The sequence below is a fragment of the Lissotriton helveticus genome, chromosome 5_1 (assembly GCF_964261635.1).
Source record: "Lissotriton helveticus chromosome 5_1, aLisHel1.1, whole genome shotgun sequence".
Lineage (NCBI taxonomy): Eukaryota > Metazoa > Chordata > Amphibia > Caudata > Salamandridae > Lissotriton > Lissotriton helveticus.
Window position 1 is genome coordinate 1,082,190,691 of NC_136065.1, and position 16,765 is coordinate 1,082,207,455.

General features: G+C 41.8%; 1 protein-coding gene across 3 annotated transcripts in view; it reads right to left on the reverse strand.

The window, feature by feature from the left end:
• Positions 1-16,765, reverse strand: part of SLF2 (SMC5/6 complex localization factor 2) — a 374,767-nt gene that overhangs the window by 169,282 nt on the left and 188,720 nt on the right. For all 3 annotated transcript variants that reach the window (XM_078643649.1, XM_078643650.1, XM_078643651.1), the window contains one exon: positions 10,162-10,303. In XM_078643649.1, the coding sequence (XP_078499775.1) occupies positions 10,162-10,303 (142 nt within the window). The remainder of the gene's footprint in view (positions 1-10,161; positions 10,304-16,765) is intronic.

Below are 16,765 nucleotides of genomic sequence, written 5' to 3' on the forward strand. Positions count from 1 at the left end.
CGAGCTCGAAATGTCAGACCAAATCAATGTCGGTCTCCCCGGATCTACTGCAATCGAATCATCTCTAGTAGCTGTGACGACAACAGGGGGTGATATGGAGGATCGATCTCAAGCTCAAAAGCAGCATGGAGAAATCTCATTAGAAATGATTTATCAATGCTTCACAGATCATAGGCCTGAGACTTGTGCAAAAAGCACTAAAACACAGGCTGCCTGTCTTAAATTACAGAATGCCGTTGGGCGAATTGCAAAATCATATACTGAGTTCAGGGAATGATTAAATGAGGTGGAGGAAATAATTTCTATATTAGAAGACGATATGGTGAAACAAAAGACAGTGGTGGACAATTCGCGACAATATCAAGAGGACATGCAAGCCAAACTGGTAGATTTGGAAAATCGTATTCGAAGACAACTTGCAGGGATTAGGAATTCCGGAGGGCATTGAGGGGCAAGACATTCGTGAATTTGTCATCTAATTATTCACTGAAGCCTTTCCAGAATTAAAAGAATGGAACTGGTCCAATGAAGTACAGAGGGCGCACAGGTTTTCGTTTAAACTAAGACCTACTAAATCCGGTGATATGGTTCCTAGACCGAGAGCAATTTTCATTTGTTTAAGTAATTTTTTGGCACGCCAGGCAATATATGATCTGGCACGGCCTGATAAAAAGCGGGTTGCTAAGGGTACCCTATTCTTTGTGCGACCTGATTTTTGCCATCAAACTGTTGAGAAAAGATGGCAGTTGCGTCAGTTAATTGCTCCTCTCCTGGCGAAAGGAGCCCACTTTTTTTGTTAAATACCGCTACCCTTAAAGCAATAGTGAAAGGCCAAACCTGCTTCTTCACCACAGAACTATCAGCGAAGGAATACTTGGCCTCTTTATAATGTGGAATTTAGTATCTTGGTTGTCTTTCCTCCTTGCTTTTTTATGTTTATTGCCTCCATGTCTGTGCACAACTGCTTTGAATTCAATAATTGGTATGGACAGCTGTTGGTTGTATTATGCTTGGGATAGGTTTTTGGTTAAGGGATTTAGAATGTGGTAAGGCATGAGAAATTGAAGGAAGACACCCTATTTAGGTAGACCAGTATGATCGGGGAGCGCACAGGTGGGGGGGGGGGGGGGGGGGGAGAACTCACTTTACATCAACAGGGTCATGTGCCGGTCTGCCTACAAATGGAGAGAGTAGGTGGGGTTCGTTAGGGGTGGGATCGGGTTGGGGGATCTGGGAGTTTTGAGGGTGTGCTGGGTAGGGTCGGTGGCGGGGTGCACTTTATAAAAATCAATCCATGTGTTAATATTTTTGATGTATTACGATGTTTAATAGGTCTCAGAATAACATTAAGACCTAAATTAAGAATGAATCGGGTATTGTCGGATTATTTTGTGGAATATTTGAGATATGGCGGGTAATGGAATCCGTATATATTCTTTTAATGTTTGTTGCTTAAATAATTCTACTAAAAGATGTAGATTAGCTTTAGAACTTCGTATTAATAAACCAGATATTCTGTGTATCCAGGAAACCCATATAGCATGGGCCAAACGTAATGTGTTGGAAGAATTAGGATACACACTTCTTGCTTCTTCTCGGCAGACTTCTTCCAATAGGGGAGTTGCTATCTTGGCTCACTGAGGTATTAGTAGGACAGGAAGGGTAAAGACTGATAACTATAGGAGATGGACGATTGTCGAATGTGTAATTGGTACAAATAAGTCTACTATTTGTTCAGTGTACGGATCAAATGTTGATGAAGCCGGAATACTGGATGATTTAAATGTGGAATTGGCTTCATGGCCCACTCCGTTAATCTTATGTGGGGACTTTAATATCCATTTAGAGGGGCAAATTCTGAGTCCCAAATATAAATATGTGGGCCGTAAACCTAAAGTCTTTGAAGCCCTAGTTCGAGTATTGAGGGATCATGGGTTGGTAGACACCTGGAGGGTTATACAACCGGCAGATTCCAGTTTCACGTACTACTCATATCCACATCAAAAATTGGTACGATTAGATTATATAGTTATGTCCAGGGCACTTATAATTGGTGCAAACATGAAGGTATGGCCTCGAATCACTGCAGATCACAGTCCTCTTTTGTTGGATATATACAATTAGGCAGATCATTTTCTTTTAATAGGAAATGACTCCGTGATAAGGCATTTAGAGATCATTTGGCCAGTTGGACAAGGGATTTTCTTGATATAAATAGGGGATCTGCCTCAGCTCCTATAGTGTGGGACATGCTAAAAGCAGGATTACTTGGTGAAGTATTCAGTTTTGGCTTAGCAAAAGTGAAACTAGGGCAAACAATAATGTATCAGCTCCTGAACGAGCTTTGGGAAGCAGAACTGGAATGGATATCTATTCTTCGACAGCGGTCAGACGTTAAAATCATAAACAGTAAGCTAGCGGTTATTAAATTTAAAATCAATGCGATTTGGTGCAAGGAGGTTGCCATTCGATATAATACTTATAAACAAATGAGATACGAATATGGCGAGTCAACTGGGAGACATCTTGCACAGAGACTTAGAGCTAGACAATCCTCTCAAAGAATCTTGGCCATGACTGATTCGATGGGCAATACGGTCGAAACAGTGGAAGGTATTTTGGGTGTATTTCATAAATTTTATAAAGAATTATGTAGACAACAAGATTCTGAGGAACTAGATATTGAACATTTTTGTAACAAATTATTTTTGAATCAGATTAGCTCTGAAGAGCAAGCAATACTAGAAGAAATAATAATTAGTGAGGAAATTGAGGCAGCCCTAGGACAGCTAGCGCAGGGGAAAGCCGCTGGTCCAGATAAATTACCATTGCAAATTTATCAGTTGCTTTTTCCAGTCATGAAAACTGATATGTTGGGAGTTTTTCAAGCAGCTCAGCGGGGGAATGTGCCACTATTGTGTTTACAAAAAAAAAAGGATAAACCCCCAATGAACTAGGGTCATATAGACCGAAATCCCTGTTAATTTCGGACGGGAAAATCTATGCTAAGATTTTAGCTAATAGGTTAATGTGGGTCATTATGGTTTCATTGACCCAACATGGATTCATTCCGGGCAGGAGTACTATAAATCATATCCATAGAATTATCACTCTCATAGATTATGCTAATATGTATCATAAAAAGCTGGGCTTAATATTTCTCGACGCCGAGAAGGCATTTGATCGGGTATCATGGACTTTTTTATGGGGTATGTTGAGAAGGATGGGGTTCGGGCCTGACTTTATTAAGTCAATTCAAAATATGTATAAATCACCGAGAGCTAGAATATGTGTGATGGGGAGGGAATCTCAGGTAGTTTGTATTAATAGAGGTACAAGACAGGGATGTCCCTGCTCCCCATTACTTTTTGCATTATATATTGCCCCATTTGTGCAGATATTAGAACAAAATAATAAGATAAAATCATTTGAATATGGGTTATATCAGGTACGTGTTTTAGCATACGCGGACGATATGGTTGTTGTTTCTGCTGATCCTGCACAGGCCATAAAGGAAATAGAACAGTTGACTGAAGAATTTGGGGCAGTATCGTGATATAAACAATGTGGCTAAAACCCAAAAAGTATGCACCCATCAGGCCTGCCCAGGGGAAAACTGGGTAACAGTTGAGGCCCAATATCTTGGTATAAGAATCCGAATGTCCCTACAAGAGCTCATCGAGATTAATTGGCCCTCCATTACCTTAGCAGCCAAGCAACAGTTAATAGTTTGGAGTGCTTGCATCTGACGCTAGTTGGGAGACGAAATGTTATAAAAATGATTGTTCTTCCCAAAATCCTCTACTATTTTAGAGCTGTGCCGTTAGAGTTATCTAGCAAACAGTTGCAAGGACACCAATAACCAGTAACGATTATAGTATACAGGTGGCGGTGTGTGTGTTGGTCGCTGTATTGCCATATTGTTTTAAGCTATACCCTTGCTGATTTTAAAGCATTTTATGATGAACATGTAACTCTGCCTATTTTGCACATTCACTTTTCTGTCCGCGGCTGATTTTAAAAGCGCGCCGGACTGATCACTTTTAAACGCTTATTCTTACCTTGTTTGCAATACCGCATTCCCTACACTTGATTGCCCTCGTGGTCCCGGTCCGCCCCGGCTTGTGCCGTTTGTTGCGGAGGACCAGTCCGAGGTGCGCACTTCCTGGAGCCTGACACCACTTCCGCCCTGCGCTAGTCCTTGCAGGTGAGCGGTCTAGTGGTGCCGAGCCCGCTCTATTATTTAAATCGGTGCCTCCACTTTCAGCCCCAGTAACGATTATAGTATACAGGTGGCGGTGTGTGTGTTGGTCGCTGTATTGCCATATTGTTTTAAGCTATACCCTTGCTGATTTTAAAGCATTTTATGATGAACATGTAACTCTGCCTATTTTGCACATTCACTTTTCTGTCCGCGGCTGATTTTAAAAGCGCGCCGGACTGTTCACTTTTAAACGCTTATTCTTACCTTGTTTGCAATACCGCATTCCCTACACTTGATTGCCCTCGTGGTCCCGGTCCGCCCCGGCTTGTGCCGTTTGTTGCGGAGGACCAGTCCGAGGTGCGCACTTCCTGGAGCCTGACACCACTTCCGCCCTGCGCTAGTCCTTGCAGGTGAGCGGTCTAGTGGTCCCTCGCCCTTACTACTTAATGGGGGAATGGAGGAAGCGCAGCGGACGAGCGCAGCGGGAGCGCCGACTTCGCGCCGAAGTCGCGCACAAGTCAAGCCCGTCTGCGCCAGCACGTGCCCAGGGCCCAGTCCCGCTGTCCCAATTGGTGTCACGTACTCCCGTACTGCTCTATTGCGGTTGCGGCGTCCCCCATGTACCTCGTACTGTGTGTTCAACTGTCACAATGCGCCCATTTCATGTTCCTCCTGCAATCTGTCACTGGAATCTTCTTCCTCGCTGATAGACTGTATGTCTTCTACATTTTGGAACCCTGCCCCCCGGCGCAGTTCTCCTCCTTTTAATCTACCTAAGTCCGGTCCCCTCCTGAAATTTATTAGTATTAACTGTCGTTCTCTCGCAAAACACAAGAGAGACATTTTTGATCTTCTACAGACAGTTAGCCCAGCGGCCATGTTTCTAACGGAAACATGGTTAAATGACAGCTCTGGCCCTGACATCGCCATGGCTCTCCCCAATGACTACACATACGTTGGGCGCAACCGGCCTCTTAAAGAGGGCGGGGGAATTGCCATCATTTTCAGGAGAGAATTCTCCTGTAAATGGGAAGACCTTGAGTTCCCTCACTGCGAAGCTGGTCTTTTTAAATTATCACTTTCCCCACACTTCACTTTAACCGGTACGTTGATTTATCGTCCTCCTGGTGCAGCGAGTAGCTGGGCTTCTTCCCTTCCGGATCTTCTCGCCCCACTCCTTGCACAATCCAATAATTTTATGGTTATTGGAGATCTCAATATCCATTTTAATTCTGCTTCGTGTGCCATTTCCACTCGTCTTTTACAGGACCTGGCAGCTTTAGATCTCCATCTCCACAACTCTGACCCCACTCATAAGGCCGGCAACCTTTTGGACCCTATTATTTCTAACCTCTCGACCATTTCATATCAATCCGCTATGCAGGTCCCTTGGTCGGATCATTTTACTGTAAACTTTTCTATTGAAATGACTTCCTCTATCCCTTCCACGCCCACCCATCCCCATAAAGACAGTAGAAACTGGAAACGCCTGGATACAGACAAACTTAACCTGTATCTCTCTAATTCTAAGTCTTCATTGTCCACTAACTTGTCTACCAAGGAGCTACCCTCTGTTAAACGTTGGCTGACTAATGCTTTGGATTCTTGTCTCCCAACGCAAAAGAACAAATCACATATTCTACATCCACCTGCTCCCTGGTTTACTGACGTCCTTCGCCTTGAAAAGTCCAAATGCAAAAAATTGGAACGCATATGGCGCTCCAATTATGATGCCGGTCAGAAAGCGGAATATAAGGCCGCGCTTAAAAACTACCATGCGTCATGTGATAGTGCCAGAGCCTCCTTTGCGAACACCACGCTCCTTACGGCACAGAATAGACCTAAGGCTCTGTTCAAAATCGTGAAGGAGCTGTCTGGTGCATCTACGGTACCCAAGGCCCCCCCGCTCGATACCCCCCAGTGTGAAGCCCTGGCCAATTTCTTTGTCGATAAGATCGAGAAGATCTATGATTCCTTAAACTCCTTTCCTGCTGGGTCTACCCATGTTGTTTTACCGACATGTACTCCCTCTCTTGTCACCTCTGCCTATTGTACTTCCTCGCCTCCCCATCTCCTTGCTTGGGATCCCATCTCCCCTCTGCTCCTAGGGAAATATCTACAGGACATAAAATCTGGGTCTCCGCTTGACCCCATGCCCCCTCAAATCCTGAGCTCTTTGGACCCTACCCTACTTCTTATTATTTTGAAGGTCTTGAATGCTTCCCTTTCTGAAGCTATTGTGCCCAATGAATGGAAGCACGCTATGGTGGTCCCATTATTAAAAAAGGCCAACCTAGACCCTAACAACCCATCTAATTTTCGCCCTATTTCGTTACTTTCATGTTTCTCTAAAATTTTGGAGAAACATGTTAACTCTTTGCTTAATTTTCATGTGGAATCCTCTAACTTTCTTCATGGCTCTCAATCCGGGTTCAGGGCTGGCTTCTCGACTGAAACCACTCTCTTAGGTGTGTCAGAATCCATCAGGCAAAAAGTGGACAACGGGGAGACGGTGGCACTCATCTTGCTTGATTTGAGTGCCGCATTCGATACCGTCTCCCATGCCATCTTGTTGTCCACCCTGAGAGAGGCGGGTGTTGATGGTGCTGCCCTGGCCTGGATCGCTAACTTTCTATCCAATCGCACGTTTCAAGTCTTTTCCTCTACTTCTGTTTCTTCTACCTTTCCCTCTAATCACGGTGTTCCACAGGGTTCTATTCTCAGTCCTCTTCTCTTTAATTTATATGTGAGACCTCTTGCTTTTTTGGCGGAACAGGCAGGTCTCTCTATATACTCCTACGCTGATGACACTCAAGTCATCTACTCTCTCTCCACTAACAAGCACCTCCCTTCCTCCTCTCTTCAAGCTGGACTTAAACAGATTTCGGCATGGATGTTGGAGCACAAATTAAAATTAAACGGGGAGAAAACAGAACTGCTTCTGTTTGGCCCTGACATCCTGCTCTGGGGCCCACAACATTGGCCGCCGGAGATGGGTCCTCTTCCCGCGCCTACTCCTGCTGCCCGTAACCTTGGGGTCCTCTTGGACAACCAATTGTCTTTCAGGCAGCACGTCGTGAAAGTCTCTGCCACCTGTACTACCATCATCAGGTGGCTTAGGAAAATCTCATGGATGCTGCCGGTTGACACCTTGAAATCTGTAGTCCAGGCGCTTGTCATCTCACGCCTGGACTATGGTAACATCTTACTTTTGGGTGCCTGTAAGGAGGTCACTAAGAAGTTCCAGGTAGTACAAAATATGGCTGTTCGCCTTATCTGTAATCTACCCGCCAGATCCTCAGCCTCTCTCCACATGCGTAACTTACATTGGCTGCGGATCGAGAGCAGGGTTAAATTTAAGGCACTATGCTTCATGCATAAAATCATGACCGGAAAAGCTCCTCCTTACCTATCTAGCTTGGTGCAGCAATATCTTCCACCACGCACACTTAGATCTTCCACCCAGAATAAGTGCAGGATACCACGCATCAAGAGAGCAAAAATGGGAGGTCGCTCATTTTCTCTGTTAGCTCCCTCTCTTTGGAACTCTTTACCCCTCCCTCTGCGTTCTGAAATGTGCTTCCTTACCTTCCGTAAGGGAATCAAGACCTGGCTTTTTAATATGTAAGTTCGCTGACTTGACTACATCCCCATTTTTTTGCATACTGTTTTATACTCCCAGCGCCGGGAAACCCACGGGTAGCTGAGCGCTTAACAAATGTAATAATAAATAAATAAATAAAATAAATAAATCCATATGTGATGGATTTATCTGGGGCCAACGAAAATCTAGAAGAGCTTTTAAATACATGATGTTACCGTTAGATAGGGGTGGCTGGTCTGTTCCTAATTTCTGCTTTTACTATTATGTTTATTACAAAATATAAGTATTCTTCTAACTGGGGAAGAAGTGACAGAGGCAGAATTTCCCTCAATATATCAACTATTGATTGGGAAAGAAGCTAGAAACGTGCTGCTGAAATTCTCTGAGCCTAGTTATTATAATAAAAAAAACCTAGGAGTTAAGATCACGATTTCTGTTTATAAAGCCTGGAAAAGGGTGTGTAAGTGGCTGAATGTTCCAAAAATTAATTATTATACTCCACTCGATTCTGCTATTTGGTTTCCGGAAATATTCTGGGATCTCAAGATGTTAAGTTGGAAGAGGCGGGGATACGATATCTGGGAGATCTGTATCAGGGAAGGGTACTATGCTCATTTGAGGAATTAGTTGAAAAGTATCAACTTCAATTGCACGTTTTTTTTAAATACTTGCAATAGCATGACTATCTTGGCAAACATCATTTACTTGAGGGAGTTGGGAAGCTTCCAATCGTAGAAGCTATTAATAGAAAGGCCAAAATTGGGGCTCTATATGCTATGGTAATTGAGTCTCAAAAGGATGATTTAGCTATTCATGACCTCAAATGGTCTGTACGTCTAGGGATTGAGGGAGAGGTTATGCAGACTCCTATACATATTGCAGGCAAAATACTGTTATCATCGAACCTACAAACGCAGCATTTTAAAACAATTTTTGATTTGTATCATACACCCGAACGCATGATGAAGTATGGGGTGGGTGGGGGGCAATAATGATGGTAAATGTTTTAGATGTCAATGCGATCGAGCAGATATTGTACACATCTTTTTTGAATGAATTGAACTGGTGCATTTAAAACAACAATTAGCTTTATTCTTGCAAGAAGTTACTGGTATCCCTATAATAACTAAGTCAATGAAGTTATTAGGATTACTGTGGAAAAGCCCAAACGAGCAACCAATGCATTAATTTCAATATCTTCTATTCGTGGTTGCTCGCCTCTGTATTGCTACATGTTGGCTTCAAAAAGAGGCTCCCACTTTTGAGATGTGGAAGATGAAATGTTATCATGTTTTTAATATGGAATATAGTTTGTATGCTGCGAAATCTGTAAAACAGCAAAAACTTGAGATCCAGATATGGGATTCTATGATTCAGTATATGAAATAGAGTATGGATTTATGTTCTCCACTGATCATATGATTTTAATTCTATTTCGCTGCTGCCTCCCTGGTAAATCTATTCTCTTCCGTCAGTTTTTTGTTTGTATGGCTTATAATTGCTATGTTGAATGTTTGTGACATGGATTGAATAAATAAAAAAATGCTAAAAAATATTTTTAAATAAGGGAAGCTGATTGCCAAAGGCAGTAGCACCACTTCATGCTCACTGACACTGCCAATACAAATTTCTAAAGGAGGTACTGTAGTGATAAATTCATGGAACATTTGTGTTACATCAGTTTGTGGATCAAGTGCATCATAGTTATGCCCCGTTGATAATTCAAGTTGAGAGACATGCAGGTCTGGCAATATTTCTAAAATTTATAGAGGCCTGCTTCCGTAATATAGTTATTAAAAGTGAGTTTTTTAAAATGAACTGAGAAACATTACGCCACTGCTCTGATAGCAATGCTATTAGTGAACTAAGAGGCACGTCAGGGGCCATGTGTACACTATATGTGGGCTAGTCTTATTATGCATGCAGCAAACGTTTAGTCCATTAAATCAAACCAATTAGGCTTTTTTGTACAGCAGACGTGCTGAACTCACATCTTGGAAGGGGCTCTCATGTGTGATAATGAAGAAAGAGGCGGCTCTGGGAAATAAAATGCTTCCATAGGATGACTTAATGAGACCAGTTTATGGGCCAGGTACATCACAGTTAGTACGAGTAGATTATTCAAGTTATTAGACCTGAAGGTATAGTAGAATTTGTATGTTTTTTTCAAGACCTGCTGCATTTAAAGTATTTCAAACACTATAAATATGTAAATAGGATTAAATTAGGATTGTGCTGTGTTGACAAAATATAACAGGAGAACCTTAAACAGAAACAAATAAAAAATGTGAGGTTTACCAGGAGTATTTAGTATCTAGTTTTGTACAAAGAAAGTGTCAAAAAGTATGCTTACAGAATATCCTCTTCTTTGAACTCCGGTTGAAGACATTCCAACGAAAATAAGGATGTGAAAGGGATCCCCATGTTGAGAAAGACAACTGAAACATCCAAAACAGAAGGCATCCAAGGTCTGAACTGTACATCGCTGGTTGAAACTATTACATAATATAAAACAAAAATTAAAAACACATTTTCTCAACTAGACCCATCCATGCCATGGAGTCAATTACTTCATAATTAAATCTACAATGTTTGCTGCTAGGTAATAGGGCCCGAAAACAGATTTCTTTCATAAATTGAATTCAAAACAGGATTTTCTTAAAGAGATAGACTTAAGCAGAAGACTGGTTACAAGCATGTCAACACATATAAAACCATTTCCTCACAACAGGCAGCACACATTACAACACTGGGCAGCAGTAGGCACAGCCATGATGAATACCCATTTTCAACAATGTTAATGTTATTCTGTATTATTGCTAAATAAAGGTTTCTTCAAAGATGGTTTTAGAGAAATTTAGTGATTAACTGAAGTCATATTCACATTATGATTTAAACAGCCATTGGCAAAGCCAATAGGTGTGGCATGGATGCCAGCCTGTTGCCAATTATTTTTAGTTTGTCATGGTCTTTGCAAACCTTTACTGTTCAGGAAGCTGCCTGGCCCTCATCAATCTAAACATACTGTCTAATGGCTCAAATGTTTTTTGGTGTCAAAGAAGCAATGGTACTACCTGCCACTGAATGGAGCTACTATGTTTGTGAATGTGCTTCTTGTGAAAGAGCAAATGCCATAACTCCCAGTAAAGTTAGCCAATGGCTGAAGAGGGATGATGTATTGCACCTTGATGCATGCTGGAGTGGGTGGAAGAAAAATGTGAATGACACAACCACAGACTAATGGATGAAGTCTGACTAACCAACCCTATAAGTAACTATGTTCTGCACATCATTTTAGTAAAAATAAAGGTCCTTGAAAACGCAGACCTAACAAACCAATCAGTCTGGCATTGGCTTGCATTTGAGAAATAAAGCATGAAAGAAAACAAAGCCAAACAAAATCAAAGGAAAATAAAAAGTAAAAGGGCACATTAAAGGCAGGGAAGACGTAAGAAAGAAACAAAGAAGGAAGGAATAAAGCAAAAAAACAAAGGAAAGAAAAACAGTAAAAAGAGGATAACTCACTAAAGAACAGTTTCAAATGGAGCAAATCAGCTATGTTGTTAAACAGCATCAATGAACCAATGAAGGTAATGGATCCTACAACTAAACAGCCCGGATCTCAACAATTAGAAAAACAGAACAGGTTGGCTGATCAGGATAATTTTCAAGTGAAAGTCTAGACCCACGCAGCCCGTATGTACTACGTGGTCAACAGTTCATATTCACAAAAGAATTTATTTTCATTTGCAATTAAATTTCGATGATTTCACGAAAAATGGCATAGAGGGAAAACTGTCAGCACAGTCAGTTCAAAAACATGCTATTGCGTGTACAATATATACAAAATATACAAATATACAAACACTGAAGGTGAAGAATCAAAATTAACATATCATAACAACAAGAAAAAACTTTGGTACAACATTTAGAAAAGACCAGTCCTATAAACTGGAAACCAGTGGACAGGCGGAGCTAGGACGGAGTGAAGTTGCCTGCCTGTCTCACAAAACCTGTGATAGACTGTTTTTAGGATTTAGCAGCGAGGGTCCACAGAGGTGATATTATTAACTCCCTAGCTGCACCCTTCGTTCTTGCCACAGGCTGGGTGTCAACGCGTTTCGAACCGTAGGTATTATTGGTTCTCCTCAGGACAGGGACTGGGTGGGGACTTATCTGGAAAAAAAAGTTAAGGGATGGTGTCAAAAATATAGAGTCACACTAAGGCACCTTCTCTATCTCTACACGATGAGATGACAGCAATTTACCTGCACAACGAGCACAAAGGCTGCCGGAGTGTAGGTCTACCGCAAATCAAGGTGAATGTCTGGAAAAGTAAAAGAAAAAGTGCACGGGCGATCAGAAACCAATGTATTTACAAGGCGGCGTGCAACCACAGACAGGTCAGGCATGGTATAGGAAGATAAATCGGAGTCATACCTGTGCTGGGTAAGATAATTATCAAGGACGCGGTGCCCGCGAAGCGGTGCGCACTCAGTTGTAGGGGCGGCTCACATACTTTGTTCATGTAGTGGAGGCTACAATTGGCAGCAAGGTGGAAGGGAAACCGAAGAAAAAACTTATAAGCACCCCTGGCCTCACAAGCGGTACTCCATCCTAGCTCCGCCTGTCCACTGGTTTCCAGTTTATAGGACTGGTCTTTTCTAAATGCGTAAATGATGTGTTTTGTGTAAAGGTCTCTTACTTTGCAATTGGTTTGATATGTCATTTGTTGTACCAAAGTTTTTTCTTGGTGTTATATGTTAATTTTGATTCTTCACCTTCAGTGTTTGTATATTTGTATATTTTGTATATATTGTACACGCAATAGCATGTTTTTGAACTGACTGTGCTGACAGTTTTCCCTCTATGCCATTTTTCGTGAAATCATCGAAATTTAATTGCAAATGAAAATAAATTATTTTGTGAATATGAACTGTTGACCACGTAGTACATACGGGCTGCGTGGGTCTAGACTTTCACTTGAAAATTATCCTGATCAGCCAACCTGTTCTGTTTTTCTAATTGTTAAACAGCATCAGGCAGCTAAACAAAGGCTACTCTAAAAGGAATTTTTCAAAAGCATTGGCAGAAGGCAGGAACTGAAAGCTGTAATGTACCCTGTGCTCACTTCAAAATCGTCCTGCTATCACATCAGACTCTGTCCACAAGGGCGACACTAAAGTAATTATAAAGTAAAAACAAAATTATTAGCTTTGAAGGTAACTGCCTTGTGTGCAGATGTGCTCCTTCTGAAAGAGCAAAATGCAGTAACTCAAAGTGAAGTCAAGAAGTGGCTTAAATAGGCCTTCCCATTGACCCATACTGTATGTTGTGGTGGGTGGAATTTAACTATGAATGACACAACGGATGAAGAAAGGTGGCAATAAGCTTCTTTATCAAGTATATTATACAGATCATTTTAGTATAATCTAACGATCTAGGCTAACATCAGACCTAAAAGTGGAGTCTATGGTCTGTCAACAGCTGCAGGTGTTTTATGTTGATACTACTTATGGTCACATCGAAAACCTCTGATAAAAACTTCTTGAGTTGCCAGGGAGGATTAAAGCACTATACATGGTGTTGAGTACATCTGGATTAGAGATCAGTGTGCTTTGATCAGGTAAATCTGACTTGTTGTGCGGTCTGTAAATAGCTGTACTACTGTAGAAACAAGCATAGTAGTACTGGCATGGTCAAGCTAGGGTATAAAATACTTTTTTGATTTCTCAATGCAAGTATAAAGCAGTAAAATTAAAAAGGAAAACAGAAAACGTAGACTGCCACCTGAGCATGGTGTTTATATGCCAGAAATGTAACATTTAAAAAAAATAACTCTAGGTGTCTGACCTGCAGAAAGCTAGGACAGAGTTAATAGAGTAGACAGCAGAGAGAAAAGGGAGACTGTTCAAGAATCCAAGACTAAGGTATGAAAGGGCTTGGTCACCTTTACCAGTAATATGAATGAAGGAACTAAAAGTAATAAGGCACCTGATGAAAGCAGAGTTTGTGGGGGTTGGTAATAAGTCTAAATGCAAACAAAGCAGTAGGTGCTCCTGCCATAAAACAGCCCTGTGGCAGAAGCAAGAAATCAAACTGGTACCTCTTTTCAACCGGGTGGCAATGAAAGGAACAAAACCCAGCCAACACAAGGGTATGTGTGGCCAATTTAAGAGAAGCCTTGCAGCGGTGTTCTGAACCTGCTGTTGTCTAAAGCCCCAAAAAATGTGGGAGAAATAGTCAACCTTGAAAAAAATAGTAGGCCGATGTCTTCAGGAAGATGGGGAAGAATTTTCTGAATGCTTCAGAAATATAAGTAACCTGATGAGCAGGTTTGTCAATTTGGGCAGAAAAGGAGAGACTAGAATCCAAAAGAGTCTCAAGGTTTTTTACAATGGGCGAGGATCTAGTTCCAAAAGGCACAAAGCAAAAGGCCAGGCATTGGGGAAATTGCCAAATAAAAGCTTCTGTTTTATGAGTATTTATATATGTATTCCAGATGATTACTTCTGATCATTCGCCTCCAGATAAACTTTTCTCCTTCACTGCCTGCAGGAGGTCTTACTTTGGATGCAGAGGGAGCTTTCTTCAGTGTAATGCTGACCAAGATTCTCTAGTTTGGTAAAGAAACAGATTCACAACCATCTTTAATTTGCCACCACACATTCTCCTCTTTCCCCTCTGGCAAAAGGCAGTTAAGAATTTGGGCCTTACATCAATGAATAATTATCTTTTAATACAGAGATAGGGTCAGTAGCAGGGAACTGTTATTGTCTCTTATGTTTCTTCTGGAAATTTGTGAATTTTATTCCAGTTAAAACAGAAGGAGAGTAGACCTTGCTTTGATCACTTCCAGGCAGGACTACGCCAACCACCCTAACTGTCTTTACAATGGTTTGCTCAACTATAAGATCGGAAAACGTCAGATTGTCCAAAACGCAGCCGTCTGCCTGGCTACCCATTAAAAAAAGGGTTTTGTTCAAAGCCCTAATTTTCATATATTGTGGCTTCTACGTTCAAAGCCCTACTTATTTGATGAAGAGAATCTTTCACTACAACCCCTCCAGAGTTTTGAGGTCTGGCTCGTTCTGTTAGTTTAGATTCCTAAGTTGGTTAAAGATGGAAGTCGCTCCTTCTCTGTATTGACGGGTGGAAGCTTGGAACACGGCCCAGCTCTACCTGTGTTCTTTTCAATGTGAGAGACACTTCAGGAAAGAACTGAAAGCACATCTATTTACGCTAAATTCATAGGAAGTAGATGGCTGATCTCATCAGAGTAGCGCTGGGACACTCAGTCGGAGTAGCTGCGTGCTCTAAATGGATTCATTCATATTTTGACATCATCCAAGATGAATCTGTGATGAGACCAAGATAAGAAAGCCCATGTCTCGACAGCAGCGGAAGAAAAATACTTCGTAGTACAGCAAGAGGAGACAATACCGATGTTGAACAATGTGCTATCTGCATTCCCCTAATCTTCCCTTCAGCAGCGTCTTTACCCGTCGATCCAGTAATAGTAAAAGATCGTCCGACTGTTTAGAATGTTGAAGTGGTTTGACTTCAAAAAGGTAGCAAAGAAATGGCCCTGCGGGCCTGGCACTGAAATGCATTTTTAAAGTGAATATGCATGCGTGATCAGGCACCATGCCATCGCCTACATAGAATGAGATTCAGTGGCTGATCCATTGCCACATGCTGTATGCTGTGGTGGGCAAAATCAAAATTACCTGCAACAATTTTCGACTTTCCCATGCCCAAAGACAAAAAAAATCCAGTTTAATCACGGACTTAATAGCTGTACTCTTTCTGAGCAAGAATCAGAGGAGTTAGCATTTGGAATGCTCAACCTTGAATGAATAAAGAAACTCATTTTCAAAGTGCGAAACTAAAGATGTCCTGGTACTGGGCAGTAAAAACTGAATTCAATGGAACAGCCAAGTTGTTATACCTTTTAGGTGGTCAATTTCTAAACTAATGTGAATAAGGAAAGAATTCCATAACTTAGGCACCAAGTAAGCAAAAGTTCTTCCACAGCAAACTAGCTGCGGAAGATCTGGGAAATAGTAAGCATAAATGCATCCCCAGAACAAAAGGTTTGTCTGGGAAAGTAATTCCAGAGTGAACAATAGCAGTTCCCAGTTCTATGAACAATGCATAGAACACATTAATCCCCTTCGGTAATGCCTTATCTGGTAGATACTATCTAGTCGCAGATGCTTTACCTTAGAATTATCCCCAGGTGTCAGACTGGATCCGTAAATTCTTCAGGAGCAGTATCCCTGCAAGTCTTTCGGCTCCAAGTGGTGTCGTCAGCGCAGGAAGTGATTTTCGCAGTGCCTATGTAGGTGCCAACCAGGCGCATTGACCTCAGTTACTTATTATGACATTCCTCGCCAGAAGGACGGAGCCACGAAGTATACTGGCGTAAAAAACTAGGGCCCTGAATAGAGAAAACCAGATCTCTAGAAATCTGTTTGCAGAGGAGGAAGGATGGATGGGTCAGTAAGGAATCTGTGGCCAGATAGCGTCTCTACAAGATAAGGCGTTATCAAAGGTAAGTAGTTGGTTCATCTGACAGAGACTTCTAGCCGCAGATTCCCTACCTGAGAATAAATACCCAAGCACTACCTCCCCGGAGGTGGGTCTGTGGACAAATTTCACATGAGGAAGGCCTGCAGGATTGAACAGGCAAAGTGACCTTCCCTACGGACTTGACTGTCCAGACAGTAGTGTTTAGTAAACGTGTGCAGTGAAGCACATGTTGCTTGGCAGATATCCAAGACCTGAACTCCATGAGCTAAGACTGTGGAGGCAGCATTAGCTCTAGTAGAATGAGCAGGCAAACACTCAGGGGGTGGCTTCTTAGCCAATGCGTAGCAGATTTTGATACAGAGTATGATTTATTGTGAGAAGGTCCTCTTCTGCAGCGCCATCTTTTCTTCGCGCCAACATAC